This window comes from Lonchura striata, chromosome 1 (genome assembly GCF_046129695.1).
Source record: "Lonchura striata isolate bLonStr1 chromosome 1, bLonStr1.mat, whole genome shotgun sequence".
NCBI lineage: Eukaryota > Metazoa > Chordata > Aves > Passeriformes > Estrildidae > Lonchura > Lonchura striata.
This window is the reverse complement of record NC_134603.1, coordinates 84,867-103,567: the sequence shown is the minus strand read 5'-3', so window position 1 is coordinate 103,567 and position 18,701 is coordinate 84,867. Positions and strand designations below refer to the sequence as shown.

The 18,701-nt window shown below is 48.2% G+C and overlaps 1 protein-coding gene across 1 annotated transcript; it reads left to right on the top strand.

The window, feature by feature from the left end:
• Positions 1-973: 973 nt before the first annotated feature.
• On the top strand, positions 974-17,957 carry LOC110484436 (heat shock factor protein 1). The gene is made up of 11 exons (XM_077781456.1): positions 974-1,108; positions 3,185-3,293; positions 5,503-5,639; positions 7,201-7,325; positions 8,846-8,921; positions 11,184-11,245; positions 12,541-12,634; positions 13,756-13,940; positions 15,831-16,082; positions 17,010-17,455; positions 17,947-17,957. The coding sequence occupies exons 1-11, from the start codon at positions 974-976 to the stop codon at positions 17,955-17,957; spliced, it is 1,632 nt and encodes a 543-aa protein (XP_077637582.1).
• The last annotated feature ends 744 nt before the right edge of the window (positions 17,958-18,701 follow it).

The following is an 18,701-nucleotide window of genomic DNA, read 5'->3' as shown; positions in this document are numbered from 1 at the left end:
CACACGCAGTGGGCGTGGCTATCTCTCAAGTGGGCGTGTCTTTGCCTCAAGGCCCTATCAGTCACAGCAGTGGGCGTGGCTATCTCCTAAGTGGGCGTGTCTTTGCCCCAAAGCCCCTATCAGTCACAGCAGTGGGCGTGGCTATCTCCCAAGTGGGCGTGTCTTTGCCTCAGGGCCCTATCAGTCACAGCAGTGGGCGTGGCTATCTCCTAAGTGGGCGTGTCTTTGCCCCAAAGCCCCTATCAGTCACAGCAGTGGGCGTGGCTATCTCCTAAGTGGGCGTGTCTTTGCGACACAGCCCCTATCAGTAACAGCAGTGGGCGTGGCTATCTCCCAAGTGGGCGTGTCTTTGCCTCAAGGCCCTATCAGTCACACGCAGTGGGCGTGGCTATCTCCCAAGTGGGCGTGTCTTTGCCCCACAGCCCCTATCAGTCACAGCAGTGGGCGTGGCTATCTCCTAAGTGGGCGTGTCTTTGCCCCAAAGCCCCTATCAGTCACAGCAGTGGGCGTGGCTATCTCCTAAGTGGGCGTGTCTTTGCGACACAGCCCCTATCAGTAACAGCAGTGGGCGTGGCTATCTCCCAAGTGGGCGTGTCTTTGCCTCAAGGCCCTATCAGTCACACGCAGTGGGCGTGGCTATCTCCCAAGTGGGCGTGTCTTTGCCCCACAGCCCCTATCAGTCACAGCAGTGGGCGTGGCTATCTCCCAAGTGGGCGTGTCTTTGAGCCAAAGCCCCTATCAGTCACAGCAGTGGGCGTGGCTACGTCAGAGGGGGCGTGTCCTCGCGTCAAGCCCCGCCCCGTTCCCGTTCCCTCCCGCCCCAAGATGGCGGCCGCCATGCCGCCCCCCGCCCGCGCCGCCGCCGCCGCCGCCGCCGCCGCCCGGGGCTCTCCCGTCGCTCTTTAACGGCGCCGCCGCGCCCGGGGCTTTCCCCGCGGGGCCTCCCCCAGCGCTTCCCGGCCCCGCCGCGGCCATGGAGGGGCCGGGCGCGGCGGCGGCGGCGGCGGCGGCGGCGGGCCCCGGGCCCAGCAACGTGCCCGCGTTCCTGAGCAAGCTGTGGACGCTGGTGGAGGACCCCGAGACGGACGCGCTGATCTGCTGGAGCCCGGTGAGAGCCCGCGGCCGCCCGGGGCCGCTCCCGGGGCCGCTCCCGCCGCCCGCCGAGGCCCGGCCCGGCCCCGCGGGCCGCTCGGCCGCTTCCCGCGGGAAAACCGCCCCTTCCCGCCAAAAACACCCGCTTTTCCCGCGGAATGGGCCCATGGTCCCGCGAAACATCCCGTTATTCCCGGGAAAATCCCACTTGTCCCACGAAAAATCCCACTTTTCCTGGGAAAAAGGCCCTTATTCCCACGAAAACTTCCGTTATTCCCGCGAAAAGCCCCTTATTCCCGCAAAAAATCACGTTATTCCCGCAAAAAATCCTCTTATTCCCCGGAAAAATGCCGTTATTCCCGCGAACATTCCAATTTTTCCCATAAAATTCCAGCTTTTCCCACATAAAATCCCACTTTCCCCAGGGAAAATCCAGTTATTCCTGGGAAAATCCCGTTATTCCCACGAAAAATCCAATTTTTCCCATAAAATTCCAGCTTTTCCCACATAAAATCCCACTTTCCCCAGGGAAAATCCCGTTATTCCTGGGAAAATCCCGTTATTCCCGCGAAAAATCCAATTTTTCCTTGAAAAACTCCAGCTTTACCAGCGTAAAATCCCTCTTTCCCCAGGGAAAATCCCATTTTCCCATTTTTTCCGGGAAAAATCCCATTATTTCCTGGAAAATCCCACTTTTCCCACAAAAAATTCCATTTTTCTTGAAGAAAAATCCCACTTTTCCCAGGGAAAATCCCATTATTCTTGGGAAGATCCTGTTATTCCTGCAAAAAATCCAATTTTTCCCATAAAATTTCAGCTTTACCAACAAAAAATCCCATTTCCCCATGGAAAATCCCATTATTCCTGGGGAAAATCCTGTTATTCTAGGAAAATCCCCTTATTCCTGGAAAAACTCTACTTTTCCTGGGAAAAATTCCATTTTTCCGACAAAAAATCCTACTTTTCCCAGGAAAATCCCATTATTCCCACACAAAATCCAGGTTTTCCCGGAAAAAATCTCATTATTCCCACTAAAAACCCAATTTTCCTGTAAAATTCCAGCTTTTCCCAGGGAAAATCCCATTTTTCCCACAAAAAAATTCCATTTTTCCTGCAAAAAAAATCCCATTTTTCCCACAAAAAAATCCCATTTAAAAATCCAGAAAATTCCTTTAAAAATTCCTAAAAAAATTCCCCCAAATTCCCAAGAAATTCCCAAAAATTACCAAAAATCCCCCAGAAATTCCTTAAAAATATCCCAAAAGTCCCAAAAATTCCCATTTCATTCCCAATTTTCCATGTTTGACCAGGGCCGGTTCTCCCAAACATCCCAAAAATTCCGAGAAGTCCCCAAAAATAATCCAAATAATACCAAAAAATCCCCAAAATTCCCAAATAATTCCAAAAACATCCCAAAAAATACCGAAAAACTGCCCAACAATTCCCAAAAAATCCCCCAAAATTCCAAAAATCCCAAAATTCAAAAAATGTAAAAAAAAGTTTCAAAAAATCCAAAAAAATCCTCAAAAATCCACAAAATTCTCCCCCCCCAAAAAAAAAATCCCAAATAGTTCCCAAAAATTCCAAAAATAGTTCCTCAAAAAATCCCCAAAATTTAAAAAAAAAAAATCCAAAAAAAATCCCCAAAAAATCCCCAAAAATTGCCCAAAACACCCCAGAAATTCCCTAAAATTATCCCAAAAAATTCCCCAAAATCCACCATCATTCTCAAAATCCCCAAAAATTCCCAATTTTCCGTGTTTTTCCAGAGTGGGAGCAGCTTCCACGTCTTTGACCAGGGCCAGTTCTTCCAAACATCCCCAAAATCCCCAAAAATCCCAAGAATTTCCTTTAAATCCCTCCAAAATTCCTGAAAAATGTCAAAAATATACCAAAACCCCCAAAAATTCCAAAAAAATACCTTAAAAAATCCCCCAGAAAATATGAAAAAAATGCAAAAAATCCCTTAAAACCCCTCAAAAAAGTCCCCAAAACCGCCCAAAATTGCCCCAAAATCCCCCACAATTCCCTAAAAAATCCCAACAATTCCAACTTCCCCAGGAATTCCCGATTTTCCGTGTTTTTTTCCCAGAGCGGGAGCAGCTTCCACGTCTTTGACCAGGGCCAGTTCTCCAAGGAGGTTCTGCCCAAGTACTTCAAGCACAGCAACATGGCCAGCTTCGTCAGGCAGCTCAACATGTGTGAGTGGCAATTCCCAACATTCCCAAATTCCCAAAAATTCCCAAAAATTCCGGAATTCTGGGCTGAAATTTGGGGCTTCTGGGGCTTTCCCAGGGGATTTTTGGGGATTTTTGGGGATTTTTGGGGTTCCCGGAAGGATTTTGGGGCTTTGGGAATCGGCTTCGTCAGGCAGCTCAACATGTGTGAGTGAGAATTCCCAACATTCCCAAATTCCCAAAAATTCCCAAAAATTCCGGAATTCTGGGCTGAAATTTGGGGCTTCTGGGGCTTTCCCAGGGGATTTTTGGGGATTTTTGGGGATTTTTGGGGTTCCCGGAAGGATTTTGGGGCTTTGGGAATCGGCTTCGTCAGGCAGCTCAACATGTGTGAGTGAGAATTCCCAAAATTCCCAAAAATTCCCAAAAATTCCCAAAAATTCGGGAATTCTGGGCTGAAATTTGGGGCTTCTGGGGCTTTCCCAGGGCATTTTTGGGGATTTTTTGGGGTTCCCGGAAGGATTTTGGTGCCTTGGGAATCGGCTTCGTCAGGCAGCTCAACATGTGTGAGTGGCAATTCCCAAAATTCCCAGGAATTCCCGAAAATTCCGGAATTCTGGGCTGAAATTTGGGGCTTCTGGGGCTTTTCCAGGGGATTTTTGGGATTTTTTTGGGGATTTTTGGGGTTCCCGGAAGGATTTTGGGGCTTTGGGAATCGGCTTCGTCAGGCAGCTCAACATGTGTGAGTGGCAATTCCCAACATTCCCAAATTCCCAAAAATTCCCAAAAATTCCGGAATTCTGGGCTGAAATTTGGGGCTTCTGGGGCTTTTCCAGGGCATTTTTGGGATTTTTTTGGGGATTTTTGGGGTTCCCGGAAGGATTTTGGGGCTTTGGGAATCGGCTTCGTCAGGCAGCTCAACATGTGTGAGTGGCAATTCCCAACATTCCCAAAATTCCCAAAAATTCCCAGAAATTCGGGAATTCTGGGCTGAAATTTGGGGCTTCTGGGGCTTTCCCAGGGGATTTTGGGGATTTTTTTGGGATTTTTGGGGTTCCCGGAAGGATTTTGGGGCTTTGGGAATCGGCTTCGTCAGGCAGCTCAACATGTGTGAGTGAGAATTCCCAAAATTCCCAAATTCCCAAAAATTCACGGAAATTCGGGAATTCTGGGCTGAAATTTGGGGCTTCTGGGGCTTTTCCAGGGGATTTTTGGGGATGTTTTTGGGATTTTTGGGGTTCCCGGAAGGATTTTGGGGCTTTGGGAATCGGCTTCCCATTGTTTCCCATTATTCCTGGATTTTTTTCCCATTTTCCCCAGATTTTTCCCCATTTTTTCCCATTTTTCCATGGAAATTCCAGGATTTTTCCCATTGTTTCCTGGAATTTTCCCCTGGAAATTCTGGGATTTTTTCCCGTTTTCCCAGGATTTTTCCCCATTTTTTTTCCCATTTTCCCCTGGAAGTTCCTGGATTTCTCACCATTATTCCCAAATTTTTTCCCATTTTCTCCCCAAAATTCCCGTTTTTTCCCGTTTTTCCCATTTTTCCCCCATTTGCAGCCGGATTCCGGAAGGTTCTGCACCTGGAGCAGGGCGGCTGCTGCCACAATCCCGTTTTCCCATGGAAAATCCCTTTTTTCCCCATTTTTTCGTTGTTTTTCCCCATTTTTTCGTCGTTTTTCCCCATTTTTTCGCCGTTTTTCCCCATTTTTCCCGTTTTTCGCCCCATTCCAGACGGATTCCGGAAGGTTCTGCACCTGGAGCAGGGCGGGCTTGTGCCACAATCCCGTTTTTACCCTTTTTATTCCCTTTTTATTCCCTTTTTATTCCCATTTATTCCCATTTTTTCCCCGTTTTTTCCCCCTAATTCCCATTTTTCCCATTTTTCCCGTTTTTCGCCCCATTTCAGACGGATTCCGGAAGGTTCTGCACCTGGAGCAGGGCGGGCTGCTGCCACAATCCCGTTTTCCCATGGAAAATCCCTTTTTTCCCCATTTTTTCCCCGTTTTTTCCCCATAATTCCCGTTTTTTCGCGTTTTTCCCATTTTTCCCGTTTTTCGCCCCATTCCAGACGGATTCCGGAAGGTTCTGCACCTGGAGCAGGGCGGGCTGGTGCCACAATCCCGTTTTCCCATTGAAAATCCCTTTTTTCCCCATTTTTTCCCCGTTTTTTCCCCATAATTCCCATTTTTTCCCATTTTTCCCATTTTTCCCGTTTTTCGCCCCATTCCAGACGGATTCCGGAAGGTTCTGCACCTGGAGCAGGGCGGGCTGGTGAAGCCGGAGAAGGACGACACCGAGTTCCAGCACCCGTTCTTCCTGCGCGGCCAGGAGCGGCTCCTGGAGAACATCAAACGCAAAGTCACCGGCGTCAGTGCGCCCAAAATCCCCCAAAATCACCCCAAAAAACGCCCCAAATTGGGAAAAACGGCTCGGGGAAAACCGGCAAAAATTCCCATTAAAAAATCACCAGAATTGGGTTTGTACAAATCCTTCCAGGAGCGGCTCCTGGAGAACATCAAACGCAAAGTCACCAGCGTCAGTGCGCCCAAAATCCCCGGAAATCACCCCAAAAAATGCCCGAAATTGGGAAAAACGGCTCGGGGAAAATGGGCAAAAATTCCCTTAAAAAATCACCAGAATTGGGTTTGTACAAATCCTTCCAGGAGCGGCTCCTGGAGAACATCAAACGCAAAGTCACCGGCGTCAGTGCGCCCAAAATCCCCAAAAATCACCCCAAAAAATGCCCCAAATTGGGAAAAACGGCTCGGGGAAAATGGGCAAAACAATCCCTAAAAAATCGGGAAATTCAGCAAAAAAATCCCCGAAAAAATCTGGAAAAAATCGGAATTATTCTGTAAAAAAACCCAAAAAAATTCCCCCAAAAATCGGAAAAAAAATCAGAATTATTCTGTTAAAAAAACTTAAAAAAAAATCCCCCCAAAAAATTCGCAAAAAACACCCCAAAAAAATTCCCCAGAAATGGGAAAAATGGTTTGAGAAAAATCGGCCAAAAAATCCCAGAAACGTTGATTGAAAACCAGAAAAAAAAGCAGAAAAAAATTGGAAAGAATCCAAAAAAAATTTGGAAAAAAAATCCCCAAAATTCCCGAGTGTTTCCTAGATCCGGATTTTCCGTTTTTCCCGATTTTTCCCCATTTTTCAATATTTTTCCCCGTTTTTGGTGCCGCCGCTGCGGCCGGAGGAGGCGCGGCTGCGGCAGGACAGCCCAAACCCCCCAGAAATATCCCCAAAACAATTCCAAATAAACCCCCAACAATTCTCTAAAAATCCCTAAAACACCTCAAAAAAAACCCTGAAAACGTTTGAGAAAAATCCAAAAAATTGGGAAAAAATCCCTCAAAAAATCCCAAAAACGTTGATTAAAAAATCGGAAAAAAATAGAAAAAAAATCGGAAAAAATTGGAAAAAATCGGAAAAAAATCGGAAAAAAAATCGGAAAAAAATCTCCAAAAGTTCCCCAAAGTTGTGGCGTGTTTCTCGGGTGTGGAATTCCCGATTTTCCCGATTTTCCCGTTTTTTCCCGTTCCAGGTGCCGCTGCGGCCGGAGGAGGCGCGGCTGCGGCAGGACAGCCCAAACCCCCCAAAAATATCCCCAAAACAATTCCAAAGAAACCCCCAACAATTCTTTAAAAATCCCTAAAAATCCCTAAAAATCCAAAAAAAACCCTGAAAACGTTTGAGAAAAATCCAAAAAAATTGGGAAAAAATCCCTCAAAAAATCCCAAAAACCTTGATTAAAAAATCGGAAAAAAATAGAAAAAAAATCGGAAAAAATTGGAAAAAATCGGAAAAAAATCGGAAAAAAAATCGGAAAAAAATCTCCAAAAGTTCCCCAAAGTTGTGGCGTGTTTCTCGGGTGTGGAATTCCCGTTTTTCCCGTTTTTTTTCCCGTTTTTTCCCGTTGCAGGTGCCGCCGCTGCGGCCGGAGGAGGCGCGGCTGCGGCAGGACAGCGTGGCGCGGCTCCTGGCCGACATGCACGCCATGCGCGGCCGGCAGGAGAGCCTGGACTCCCGGCTGCTCACCATGAAACGGTGAGGGAAATCCGGGAATAAATCCGGGAAAAATCCCGGAAAATCTGGGAAAATCCGGGAAAAAATCCGGGAAAATCCAGGATAAAATCTGGGAATAAACCCCCAGGGAATGGGGGATGGAATGGGGAACGGCAGCACAGCCTCGACTCCCGGCTGCTCAACATGAAACGGTGAGGGAAATCCCGGAATAAAATCCGGGAAAAATCTGGGAAAAATCCGGGAAAATCCGGGAAAAAATCTGGGAATTAATCCGAGAATAAACCCCCAGGGAATGGGGAATGGAATGGGGAATGGAATGGGGGACGGCAGCACAGCCTGGACTCCCGGCTGCTCAACATGAAACGGTGAGGGGAATCCGGGAATAAAATCCGGGAAAAATCCGGGAATTAATCCGGGAATCGGGGATGAAATCTGGGAAAAAATCCGGGATAAAATCCGGGAAAAAATCCGGGAATAAACCCCCAGGGAATGGGATGTGGGAACGGCAGCACAGCCTGGACTCGCGGCTGCTCACCGTGAAATGCTACGGAAAAATTCCGGGAATAAATCCTGGGAAAAATCCGGGAATTGGGGATAAAATCCGGGAAAAAATCCAGGAATTGGGGATAAAATCCAGGATTAAATCCGGGAATAAATCCAGGAATTGGGGATATTGATGGAATTCCTCCCCATTTTTCATGGAGTTTCTCCCTGTTTTCCCGGAATTTCTCCCCCGTTTTCCATGGAATTTCTCCCCCATTTTCCATGGAATTCCTCCCCATTTTCCATGGAATTCCTCCCCATTTTCCATGGAATTCCTCCCTGTTTTCCATGGAATTTCTCCCCCATTTCTCATGGAATTTCTCCCCATTTTCCATGGAATTCCTCCCTGTTTTCCATGGAATTCCTCCCCCATTTCTCATGGAATTTCTCCCCTGTTTTCCATGGAATTCCTCCCTGTTTTCCATGGAATTCCTCCCCCATTTCTCATGGAATTTCTCCCCTGTTTCTCATGGAATTTCTCCCCTGTTTTCCTGGAATTTCTCCCCCATTTTCCATGGAATTTCTCCCCATTTTCCATGGAATTTCCCCCCGTTTATGACGGAATTTTCCCCCATTTTTCCATGGAATTTCTCCCCCGTTCCTGACGGAATTTCCCCCCCCTGTTCCCATGGAATTCCCCCCGTTCCTGATGGAATTTCTCCCCGTTTTCCCTGGCATTTTCCCCTGTTTTTCCATGGCATTTCCCCCGTTCCTGACGGAATTTTCCCCCCGTTTCCCCATGGAATTTCCCCGTTCCTGACGGAATTTCTCCCCCATTTTCCATGGAATTTTTCCCCGTTTTCCCATGGCATTTCCCCGTTCCTGCGGGAATTTTCCCCCTGTTTCCCATGGAATTTCCCCCGTTCCTGATGGAATTTCTCCCATTTTCCCATGGAATTTCTCCCCCGTTTTCCATGGAATTTTCCCCCCTGTTTCCCATGGCATTCCCCCGTTCCTGACGGAATTTCTCCCGCTTTTCCCTGGAATTCTGTCGGCAGGGAGAACGAGGCTCTGTGGCGGGAGGTGGCCGCCCTGCGCCAGAAGCACGCGCAGCAGCAGAAGGTCGTCAACAAGGTAACGCCCCATTCCCGCAAAATTCCCACATTTCCAGCAAAATTCCCACATTTCCCGCAAAATTCCCACATTCCCAGCGAAATTCCCACATTCCCAGCGAAATTCCCACATTTCCAGCGAAATTCCCACATTTCCCGCGAAATTCCCACATTTCCCGCGAAATTCCCACATTTCCAGCGAAATTCCCACATTTCCAGCAAAATTCCCACATTTCCATCCAGCAAAATTCCCACATTTCCGGGGGTCATTCCCACATTTCCGGGGGTAATTCCCACATTTTAGGAGTAATTCCCAAATTTATGGGGATAATTCCCAAATTTCCAGGGGTAATTCCCAAATTTCCTGTGGTAATTCCCAAATTTTCAGGTGTAATTCCCAAATTTCTGGGGGTAATTCCCAAATTTCTGGGGGTAATTCCCAAATTTCTGGGGATAATTCCCAAATTTCCTGTGGTAATTCCCAAATTTTCAGGTGTAAGTCTCAAATTTCTGGGGGTAATTCCCAAATTTCCAGACCCCGTTCCCAAATTTCCAGTGTAATTCCCAAATTTCTGGGGGTCATTCCCAAATTTCCAGACCCCATTCCCAAATTTTGGGGGTCATTCCCAAATTCCCAGGGGTTCTTCCCAAATTTCCGGCGGTAATTCCCAAATTCCCCAGCGTAATTCCCACATTTCCAGGGATAATTCCCAAATTTCCAGGCTAAGTCCCAAATTTATGGGGGTAATTCCTAAATTTCTGGGGTATTTCCCAAATTTCCATGGTAATTCCCAATTTTTCCCAGTTTTTTCCCACTTTTCCCTTCCCAAATCCCTTCCCCCCCCCCAAATTTTTCCCATTTTCCCCAATTTTTCCCAGTTCCCCCCCCCAGTTTTCCAAGGATTTCCCAATTTTTCCATTTTCTCCCAATTTTTTCCCATTTTTCCCAGTTTCCCCCCCCAGTTTTTCCCAATTTTTCCCAGGTTTTTCCCTTTTTCCCCATTTCCCCAGGTTTTTTCCCGGTTTTCCTCAGTTATTTTCCCATTTTTTCCCTGTTTTTCCCAATTTTCCTCCATTTTTCCCAGTTTTCTCCATTTTTTCCCCGTTTTTCCCATTTTTCCCAGTTTTCCCCAGTTTTTTTCCCAATTTTCCCTTTTCTTTCCCCATTTCACCATTTTTTCATTTTTTTTCCCAGTTTTCCTAGTTTTCCCCAGTTTTTTCCCTGTTTTTCTCAATTTTAACCAGTTTTTTCCCTTTTTTTCCCCATTTTTCCCCAGGTTTTTTCCCTCATTTTTCCAAGATTTCGCCATATTTTCCCCATTTTCCACCAGTTTCCCCAGGTTTCTTTTCCCATTTTTTCCCTTTTCCAGTTTTCCCCATTTTTCCCATTTTATCCCATTTTTTCCCATTTTGCCCAGTTTTTTTTCCCATTTTTCTCTGTTTTTCCCATTTCCCCATGTTTTCCCCTGTTTTTCTCAATTTTCCCCCTTTTTTCCCAGTTTTTTCCCATTCTTTCCCAGTTTTCCCCAATTTTTTTTCTTTTTTTTTTCCCATTTTTATTTTTCCCAGTTTTTTTGCCTTTTTTTTTTCCCAGTTTTCTCCAGTTTTTTCCCTGCTTTTCTCAATTTTCCCAATTTTTTCCCATTTTCCCCAGGTTTTTTCCCACTTTTCCCCCATTTTTTCCCGATTACCTCAGGTTTTTCCCGTTTTCCCCCAGTTTTTCTCCAAATTTTTCCCATTTTTTCCAATTTTTTCCCATTTTCCCTCCATTTTTTTCCTGTTTTACCCCATTTTTCCCAGGGTTTTTTTCCCCAGTTTTTTCCCATTTTTCCCCATTTTTCCTCCATTTTCCCCAGTTTTTTCCCTATTTTCCCAGTTTTCCCCAGGTATTTTTCCCATTTTTCCCAGGTTTTTTTCCCCTTTTCCCCCATTTTTCCCAGCTTTTTTTTTCCCAGTTTTTTCCCATTTTCCCCCATTTTTTCCCACTTTTTTTCCCATTTTTCCATTTTTCTCCATTCTTTCCCATTTTTTCCCCAGTTTTTTTCCTGTTTTTCCCCATTTTCCCAGGTTTTTTTCCCATTTTTTCCTTTTTTTTCCCCTTTTTCCCCATTTTTCCCGTTTTTTCCCCATTTTTTCCCGAGTTTTTCCCCATTTTTCCCCATTTTTCCCGTTTTTTCCCCATTTTTCCCCATTTTTTCCCCATTTTTCCCCATTTTTCCCGTTTTTCCCATTTTTTCCCGTTTTTTCCCGTTTTTCCTGACCCTTTCCCTGTTTTCTCTCGCAGCTGATCCAGTTCCTGATCTCCCTGGTGCAATCCAACCGGATCCTGGGCGTCAAGAGGAAAATGTGAGAGAAATCCCCAAAATTCCCAAAAAAACTCCAAAATTCCGGAGCCGGGACCCCAAAATCCCCCCGGGCTGGGATTTGGGAATTTGGGATAAAGGGAATTCCTGGAATTCCCGTTTTTCCTGGGATTCTCTGGGAATTCCTTCCAGAAATCCCTTCCCAACCCCCTCCCTGCTGGGAAAAATCCTGGAAAAATCTCGGGAAAAACCCCTGGGAAAAATCCTGGAAAAAACCTGGAAAAATCCTGGAAAAATCTCGGGAAAAACCCCTGGGAAAAAAACGGGAAAATCCTGAGGAAAATCCCCGGAAAAATCCTGGGAAAATCCCTGGAAAATCCCTGAAAAAATCCTAAAAATACTGAAAAAACTCTTGAAAAACCCAAAAAAAGACCCTGGAAAAATCCTGGGAAAATCTCGGGAAAAACAAAAAAAAAAACCCTGGAAAAATCTTGGGAAAATTCTGGAAAATTCTGGAAATCCTCTGGAAAAACCCAAAAAAAAAAAAAAAAAAAAAACCCTGGAAAAATCCTAAAAACACCCTGGAAAAATCCTAAAAAATCCCTGGGAAAACCCCTGGAATTCCCAAAATTTTCCCAATTTTCCCATTCCCAATCCTGGCTCGCTCCTCCCTGGGACAATCCAGGAAATCTCCCGGGGAAAATTCCCAAATTCCCCAGGGGGTAATTCCCAAATTTCCGAGAGATAATTCCCAAATTTCCAGGGGCAATTCCCAAATTTCCAGGGATAATTCCCAAATTTTCAGAGCCCATTCCCAAATTTCCGTCATAATTCCCAAATTTCCCAGGGGGTAATTCCCAAATTTTTTGGGGAATTTCAGCCCTGGAGTTTTCCCGTTTTTTTGGGAATTTTTTGGGAATTTAATCTCGGGTACTCCCGGGTTTTTTTGGGAATTTCATCCCGGGTATTCCCGGTTTTTTTTGGGAATTTCACCCCGGGTATTCCCGGGTTTTTTTTGGGAATTTCATTGTGGGTATTCCCGGTTTCTTTGGGAATTTTTTGGGAATTTCACCGTGGGTATTTCCGTTTTTTTTGGGAATTGCACCCCGGGTATTCCCGTTTTTTTTGGGAATTGCAGCCCGGGTATTCCCGGTTTTTTTTGGGAATTTCACCGTGGGTATTCCCGGGTTTTTTTGGGAATTTCACCGTGGGTATTCCCGTTTTTTTGGGAATTTCACCGTGGGTATTCCCGGTTTTTTTAGGAATTTCACCGTGGGTATTCCCGGGTTTTTTTGGGAATTTCACCGTGGGTATTCCCGTTTTTTTTGGGAATTGCAGCCCGCTGCTGCTGAACGACGCCGGCTCCGCCCATTCCGGGCCCAAGTTCGGCCGCGCCTTCCCCCTGGAGCACCGCGGGAATTCCCCCTACGGAGTGAGCGGCATTCCCAGAAAACCGGATTGTCCCGGAAAATAACGGGATTGTCCCGGAAAAGAACCGGATTGATCGGGGAAAATAACGGGATTGATCGGGGAAAATAACGGGATTTATTGGGAAAATAATGGGATTGATTGGGAAAATAATGGGATTGATCGGGGAAAATAACGGGATTGATTGGGGAAAATAATGGGATTGATCCCGGAAAATAACGGGATTGATCCCGGAAAATAACGGGATTGATCGGGGAAAATAACGGGATTGATCGGGGAGAATAACGGGATTGATTGGGGAAAATAATGGGATTGATTGGGAAAATAACGGGATGGATCCCGGAAAATAACGGGATCGATCCCGGAAAATAACGGGATTGATCGGGGAAAATAATGGGATTGATCGGGAAAATAATGGGATTGATTGGGATTTATTTATAAAAAATGGGATTTATGGGAATGGGATTTATGGGAATAGGATTTATGGAAATGGGATTTATGGGAATGGGATTTATGGGAATTGGATTCATTGGGAATGGGATTCATTGGGAATGGGATTCATTGGGAATGGGATTCATTGGGAATGGGATTTATGGGAATGGGATTTAGGGGAATGGGATTTAGGGGAATGGGATTTATGGGAATGGGATTTATGGGAATGGGATTTAGGGGAATGGGATTTATGGGAATGGGATTTAGGGGAATGGGATTTATGGGAATGGGATTTATGGGAATGGGATTTAGGGGAATGGGATTTATGGGAATGGGATTTAGGGGAATGGGATTTATGGGAATGGGATTTAGGGGAATGGGATTTATGGGAATGGGATTTATGGGAATGGGATTTATGGGAATGGGATGGGAGCTCTCAGTGCCATTCCCAGAGCCATTCCCATTTTTCCGGTGCTATTCCCGTTTTTCCCGGTGTCATTCCCGGTGTTCATTCCCATTCCCGGTGTTCATTCCCGTTTTTCCCGGTGTTCATTCCCAGTGTTCATTCCCATTTTTCCCGGTGTCATTCCCGGTGTTCATTCCCATTCCCGGTGCCATTCCCGGTGTTCATTCCCGTTTTTCCCGGTGTTCATTCCCATTTTTCCCGGTGCCATTCCCGGTGTTTTTCCGCAGGCTCCGGGCCCGGCGCTGCTCCCGGCCGATCCCGGCCCCGCCCGCCGCATCGATGATGTCACCAATGACGTCATCACCGACGTCACCAATGACGTCATTGCCCGTGACGTCACCACCAATGACGTCACCAATGACGTCATCGCCGAGCTGCCCCCGGCCGGCCCCGCCCCCTCCCCCGGACACAGGTGGGACGGAATTCCCGGAAATTCCCCGGGAATGGGGACGGGATTCCTGGAAATTCCACGGGAATGGGGACGGGATTCCCAAAAATTCCCTGGGATTTGGGACGGGATTCCCAAAAATTCCCTGGGAATGGGAATGGGATTCCAGGAAATTCCCCGGGAATGGGGCAGGTGGGACGGGATTCCCGGAAATTCCCCGGGAATGGGAATGGGATTCCCGGAAATTCCCCGGGAATGGGGCAGGTGGGACGGAATTCCCAGAAATTCCCTGGGATTTGGGACGGGATTCCAGGAAATTCCCCGGGAATGGGGACGGGATTCCCAGAAATTCCCTGGGATTTGGGACGGGATTCCCGAAAATTCCCTGGGATTTGGGACGGGATTCCCGGAAATTCCCTGGGAATGGGGACGGGATTCCCGGAAATTCCCTGGGAATGGGGCAGGTGGGACGGAATTCCCGGAAATTCCCTGGGAATGGGGTGGGTGAGACAGGACTCCCGAAAATTCCCTGGAAACGGGGCTGAGATTCCCAAAAATTCCCTGGGAATGGGGCTGAGATTCCCGGAAATTCCCCAGGAACGGGGATGGGATTCCCAAAAATTCCCCGGGAATGGGAATGGGGTTCCCGGAAATCCCCTGGGATGGAATTCCAGGAAATTCCCCCAGGAATGGGGCAGGTGGGACGGGATTCCCTGGGAATGGGGCCGAGATTCCTGAAAATTCCCTGGGAATGGGACAGGATTCCCAAAAATTCCCTGGGAATGGGGATGGGAGTCCTGAAAATTCCCTGGGATTGGGACAGGATTCCCGAAAATTCCCTGGGAATGGTGCAGGTGGGATGGGATTCCCCAGGAATGGGATGGGATTCCCAAAAATTCCCTGGGATTTGGGATGGAATTCCAGGAAATTCCCTGGGAATGGGAATGGGAGTCCCAAAATTTCCTGGGAATGGGGCTGGGATTCCCCAAAATTCCCCAGGAATGGGCCTTTCCCACATTCCCATTTTCCCTCATTCCCATTTTTCCCATATTCCCGTTATTCCTGTTTATTCCCATATTCCCATTTTTCCCACCTTCCCATCATTCCCATTTTCCCAAATTCCCATTTTTCCCATTATTCCCTTTATTCCCACATTCCCATCATTCCCTCATTCCCGTATTCCCTTTATTCCCACATTCCCGTTTTTCCTGTCATTCCCGTTAATCCCTTTATTCCCACATTCCCGTTTTTTTCCCTTTATTCCCACATTCCCGTTTTTTTCCCTTTATTCCCACATTCCCGTCTTTCCCGCATTCCCGTTTTTCCCGCATTCCCTTTATTCCCGTTATTCCCGTCGTTCCCGTTATTCCCGTTTTTCCCACATTCCCTTTATTCCCGTTATTCCCGTTTTTCCACATTCCTGTTATTCATACATTCCCGTTATTCCCATTTTCCCACATTCCCACATTCCCGTTTTTCCCATCATTCCCACATTCCCTTCATTCCCACATTCCCGTCATTCCCACATTCCCTTCATTCCCACATTCCCGTTTTTCCCATCATTCCCACATTCCCTTCATTCCCACATTCCCGTCATTCCCACATTCCCTTCGTTCCCACATTCCCGTCATTCCCACATTCCCGTCATTCCCACATTCCCATTTATTCCCGTCATTCCCACATTCCCGTCATGCCCACATTCCCGTCATTCCCACATTCCCACATTCCCGTTATTCCCTTCATTCCCACATTCCCACATTCCCGTCATTCCCACATTCCCATTTATTCCCATTCATTCCCACATTCCCACATTCCCGTCATTCCCACATTCCCATTTATTCCCGTTATTCCCACATTCCCGCATTCCCATTCATTCCCGCATTCCCGCGTTCCCATTTTTCCCGGCCGGAGCAGCCCGCCCGTCCGGATCAAGGAGGAGCCTGCCAGCCCCGCCCCCAGCCCGCGGGGGGAGGAGCCCCGGAACCCCGGGAATGCCGGGAATTCCGGGAATTCCGGGAATCCCGGGAATCCCGGGAGCGCCGAGACGCCGCTGTCGCCCGGCACCTTCATCGACTCCATCCTGCGGGAAAACGACTCCGGAGCCGCGCCCGGGAACGGCCCCGAAAAATTCCCGGAAAAATGCCGGAGCCTCGCCTGCCTCGACAGGTCAGCCCCTCCGGAATTCCCGGAATTCCCAACATTCCCGGCTGGGGAAAGCGGGAATGGGAATGGGGATGGGAATCTGGGAATGGGAATGGGAATCTGGGAATGGGAATGGGGCAGAATTCCCAAAATTCCTGGCTGGGGAAAGCAGGAATGGGGATGGGAATGGGAATCTGGGAATGGGAATGGGGCAGAATTCCCGGAATTCCCAGAATTCCCAGCTCGGGAAAAGCGGGAATGGGAATGGGAATGGCTCAGGTCAGAGCTGGACTCGGTGGTTCCGATGTTCCCGGTGTCATTCCCAGTTTCGTTCCCGTCATTCCCGCTTTTTATTCCCGGTGTTTATTCCCGGTTTTTAGGTCGGAGCTGAGCGAGGACCCGGCCTCGCTGTTCCCGGGGTTCATTCCCGTTATTCCCGGGGTTCATTCCCGGGGTTCATTCCTGCTATTCCCGGGGTTCATTCCCGTTATTCCCGTTTTTCCAGGTCGGAGCTGAGCGAGCACCTGGACTCACTGTTCCTGGTTTTTATTCCCGTTATTCCCGGTGTTTATTCCGGTTTTTCCAGGTCGGAGCTGAGCGAGCACCTGGACTCAGTGTTCCCGGGATTCATTCCCGTTATTCCCGATGTTTATTCCCATTTTTCCCGGGGTTTATTCCCGTTATTCCCATTTTTCCAGGTCGGAGCTGAGCGAGCACCCGGCCTCGCTGTTCCCGGGGTTCATTCCCGGTGTCCATTCCCGCTATTCCCGGTTTTTATTCCCGTCATTCCCGGTGTTTATTCCGGTTTTTCCAGGTCGGAGCTGAGCGAGCACCTGGCCTCGCTGTTCCCGCTGCCATTCCCGGGGTTCATTGCCGCTATTCCCGGTGTCCATTCCCACTATTCCCGGGGTTCATTCCCGTCATTCCCGGTGTTTATTCCGGTTTTTCCAGGTCGGAGCTGAGCGAGCACCTGGACTCGGTGGATTCCAGCCTGGAGAAGCTGCAGGCGCTGCTCGGCTCCCACGGCTTCAGCATGGACAGCGCCCTGCTCGACGTGAGCCCGGAATTCCCGGAATTCCCGGAATTCCCAACGTTCCCAGCCAGAATCCCCAGCCTTCCCGGAATATCCTGGCCAGAATTCCCAACGTTCCCAATGGTCCCAAAATTGACAACATTCCCACCCGGAATTCCCAACATTCCCGGCCGGAATTCCCAACATTCCCAGAATTCCCAACGTTCCCAACGTTCCTGCCCAGAAATCTCAAAATTCCTGGCCAGAATCCCCAACATTCCCACCCGGAATCCCCAAAATTCCCAACATTCCCAGCCGGAATTCCCAACATTCCCGGAATTCCTGGAATTCTCAACATTCCCACCCGGAATCCCCAACATTCCCGGCCAGAATTCCCAATGTTCCCGGAATTCCCAAAGTTCCCAACATTCCCAGCCAGAATTCCCAACATTCCCACCCCAAATTCCCAACATTCCCGGAATTCCTGGAATTCCCAACATTCCCACCTGGAATCCCCAACATTCCCAGCCAAAATCCCCAACATTTCCACCCAGGATTCCCAGCATTCCCAACATTCCCGCTTTTTCCCCAGCTGGGAATTTTGGGAATTCCATTCATTTCTCCCCATTCCCATTCCCACTTTTCCTGAGCCGGGAATTTTGGGAATTCCCTGGTTTGGGACAGATTTTCCTGGGAATTCCTGGCTTGGGACACATTTTTCCCAGGAATTCCCGTGTTTGGAGTTTTTTCCAGGAATTCCCCAGTTTGGGACAGATTTTTCCCGGGAATTGCCACATTTGGGTCGGATTTTCCCAGGAATTCCCTTGCTCAGGATGGGTTTTTTCTGGGAATTCCCACGTTGGGAATTTTTCCCAGGAACTCCCTGACTCAGATCAGATTTTCCCCGGGAATTCCCATGTTTGGATCAGGTTTTTCCCAGGAATTCTCGGTCTCAAGGCAGATTTTCCCTGGGAATTCCCACATTTGGGTGGATTTTTCCCGGGAATTCCCATGTTTGGGTCAGGTTTTTCCCGGGAATTCCCAGGATGGGGACAGAATTTCCTGGGAATTCCTGGTTTGGGACAGATTTTTCCCGGGAATTCCCGTGTTTGGGTTGGGTTTTTCCCAGGAATTCCCAAACTGGGGCTGGGTTTTTCCTGGGAATTTCAGCATTCCCAGACTCGGGGCAGGTTTTCCCAGGAATTCCCTGGTTTGGGGTGGATTTTGCCCAGGAATTCCCGGTTGGGGCGGGGTTTTCCCAGGAATTCCCTGGTTTGGGTTGGGTTTTTCCCGGGAATTCCTGGTTGGGGTGGATTTTTCCCGGGAATTCCCGGTTGGGGTGGATTTTTCCCGGGAATTCCCGGTTGGGTTGGGTTTTTCCCGGGAATTCCCGGTTGGGGTGGATTTTTCCCGGGAATTCCCGGTTGGGGTGGATTTTTCCCGGGAATTCCCGGTTGGGTTGGGTTTTTCCCGGGAATTCCCTGGTTTGGGTTGGGTTTTTCCCGGGAATTCCTGGTTGGGGTGGATTTTTCCCGGGAATTCCCGGTTGGGTTGGGTTTTTCCCGGGAATTCCCGGTTGGGGCGGGTTTTTCCCGGGAATTCCCGGTTGGGGTGGGTTTTTCCCGGGAATT

Coding starts and splice junctions, on each gene's coding strand:
- LOC110484436 (XM_077781456.1), top strand. CDS start 974: ATGGAGGGGCCGGGCGCGGCGGCGGCGGCGGCGGCGGCGGCGGGCCCC. Junction 7,326..8,845: donor CGGCTGCTCACCATGAAACG/GTGAGGGAAATC, acceptor TTCTGTCGGCAG/GGAGAACGAGGCTCTGTGGC. Junction 13,941..15,830: donor GCCCCCTCCCCCGGACACAG/GTGGGACGGAAT, acceptor CGGCCGGAGCAG/CCCGCCCGTCCGGATCAAGG.